General features: G+C 57.8%; 1 protein-coding gene across 1 annotated transcript in view; it reads left to right on the forward strand.

Moving 5' to 3' along the window:
• The first annotated feature begins 321 nt into the window (after nt 1-321).
• LOC107307392 (A disintegrin and metalloproteinase with thrombospondin motifs 4-like) overlaps nt 322-1,015 on the forward strand; it is a 22,270-nt gene continuing 21,576 nt past the window's right edge. Inside the window, exon 1 of the mRNA XM_032441800.1 lies at nt 322-663. Coding sequence (XP_032297691.1) covers nt 349-663 — 315 coding nt within the window. The 5' untranslated portion in view covers nt 322-348. The remainder of the gene's footprint in view (nt 664-1,015) is intronic.

Below are 1,015 nucleotides of genomic sequence, written 5' to 3' on the forward strand. Positions count from 1 at the left end.
CTTTTCATCCCCATTTTTCAGCCCTTTTTCCCCTCATTTTCCCCTCTTTTCCCCCTTATTTCCATCTCTATCCCTCCCCATTCCCCCCTCACTTTCCCTTCCCTGGATGACCACGTTTCGATCCCCATTTTTCAGCCTTTTTTCCCCTCATTAAATCTTTTCCTCCTTATTTCCATCTCTATCCCCCCCATTCCCCCCTCCATTCCTCCTCCCTGGATGACCATGTTTCCATCCCCATTTTTCAGCCCTTTTCCCCCTCATTTTCCCTCTTTTCCCCCTTATTTCCATCTCTATCCCCCCCACTCCCCCCTCCATTCCCCCTCCCTGACCATTCAGCTCTGCGCCCATATGTTCTCATTGCTGTACCCCAATACAGGTCGCTGCCTTTTGGACAGACCCATTGAGTGGCTCCAGCTGCCGTCGGCGCTGCCGGGCGCCGTGTACCCCGCAGACCGGCAATGCCAGCTGGCGTTCGGCCCCGACTCGCGGCACTGCGGGGACGTGCAGCCGCCCTGTGCTGCCCTATGGTGCAGCGGCATCGCGGGGGGCAGAGCCGTGTGCCAGACCAAGCACTTCCCATGGGCTGACGGCACCCCGTGTGCAGCGGGACGCGTGTGTGCCAGCGGGCAGTGCGTGGGTACGGCCGCCATGAGGGAGATGCAGGTGAGAGGGGGGGTAACGGGGGATTCAGGGACTGGGGGTGGGATGGTGGGGGGGGTTTGTCATGTAGGTCAATGGGGATGGGGCCTGGAGTTGGGTTCGGGGTGGTAGAACCCATGGTTAAGTCCTGGTAGAACCCATGGTTAAATCCCGGTGTTGGGTTCAGGGTATGGTGTTATCCCTTGGGTGGGTTCTGGTGTTGGGTTCATGGTGGTAGAACCCATGGTTAAATCCCGGTGTTGGGTTCCTGGGGTGGTTTTGGCCCTTGGATGGACCCTGGTGTTGGGTTCAGGGTGGTAGAACCCATAGTTAAGTCCTGGTGTTGGGTGGTTTTGTCCCTATAAGCTGTGGTTAG

This window comes from Coturnix japonica, unplaced genomic scaffold, assembly GCF_001577835.2.
Source record: "Coturnix japonica isolate 7356 unplaced genomic scaffold, Coturnix japonica 2.1 chrUnrandom578, whole genome shotgun sequence".
Lineage (NCBI taxonomy): Eukaryota > Metazoa > Chordata > Aves > Galliformes > Phasianidae > Coturnix > Coturnix japonica.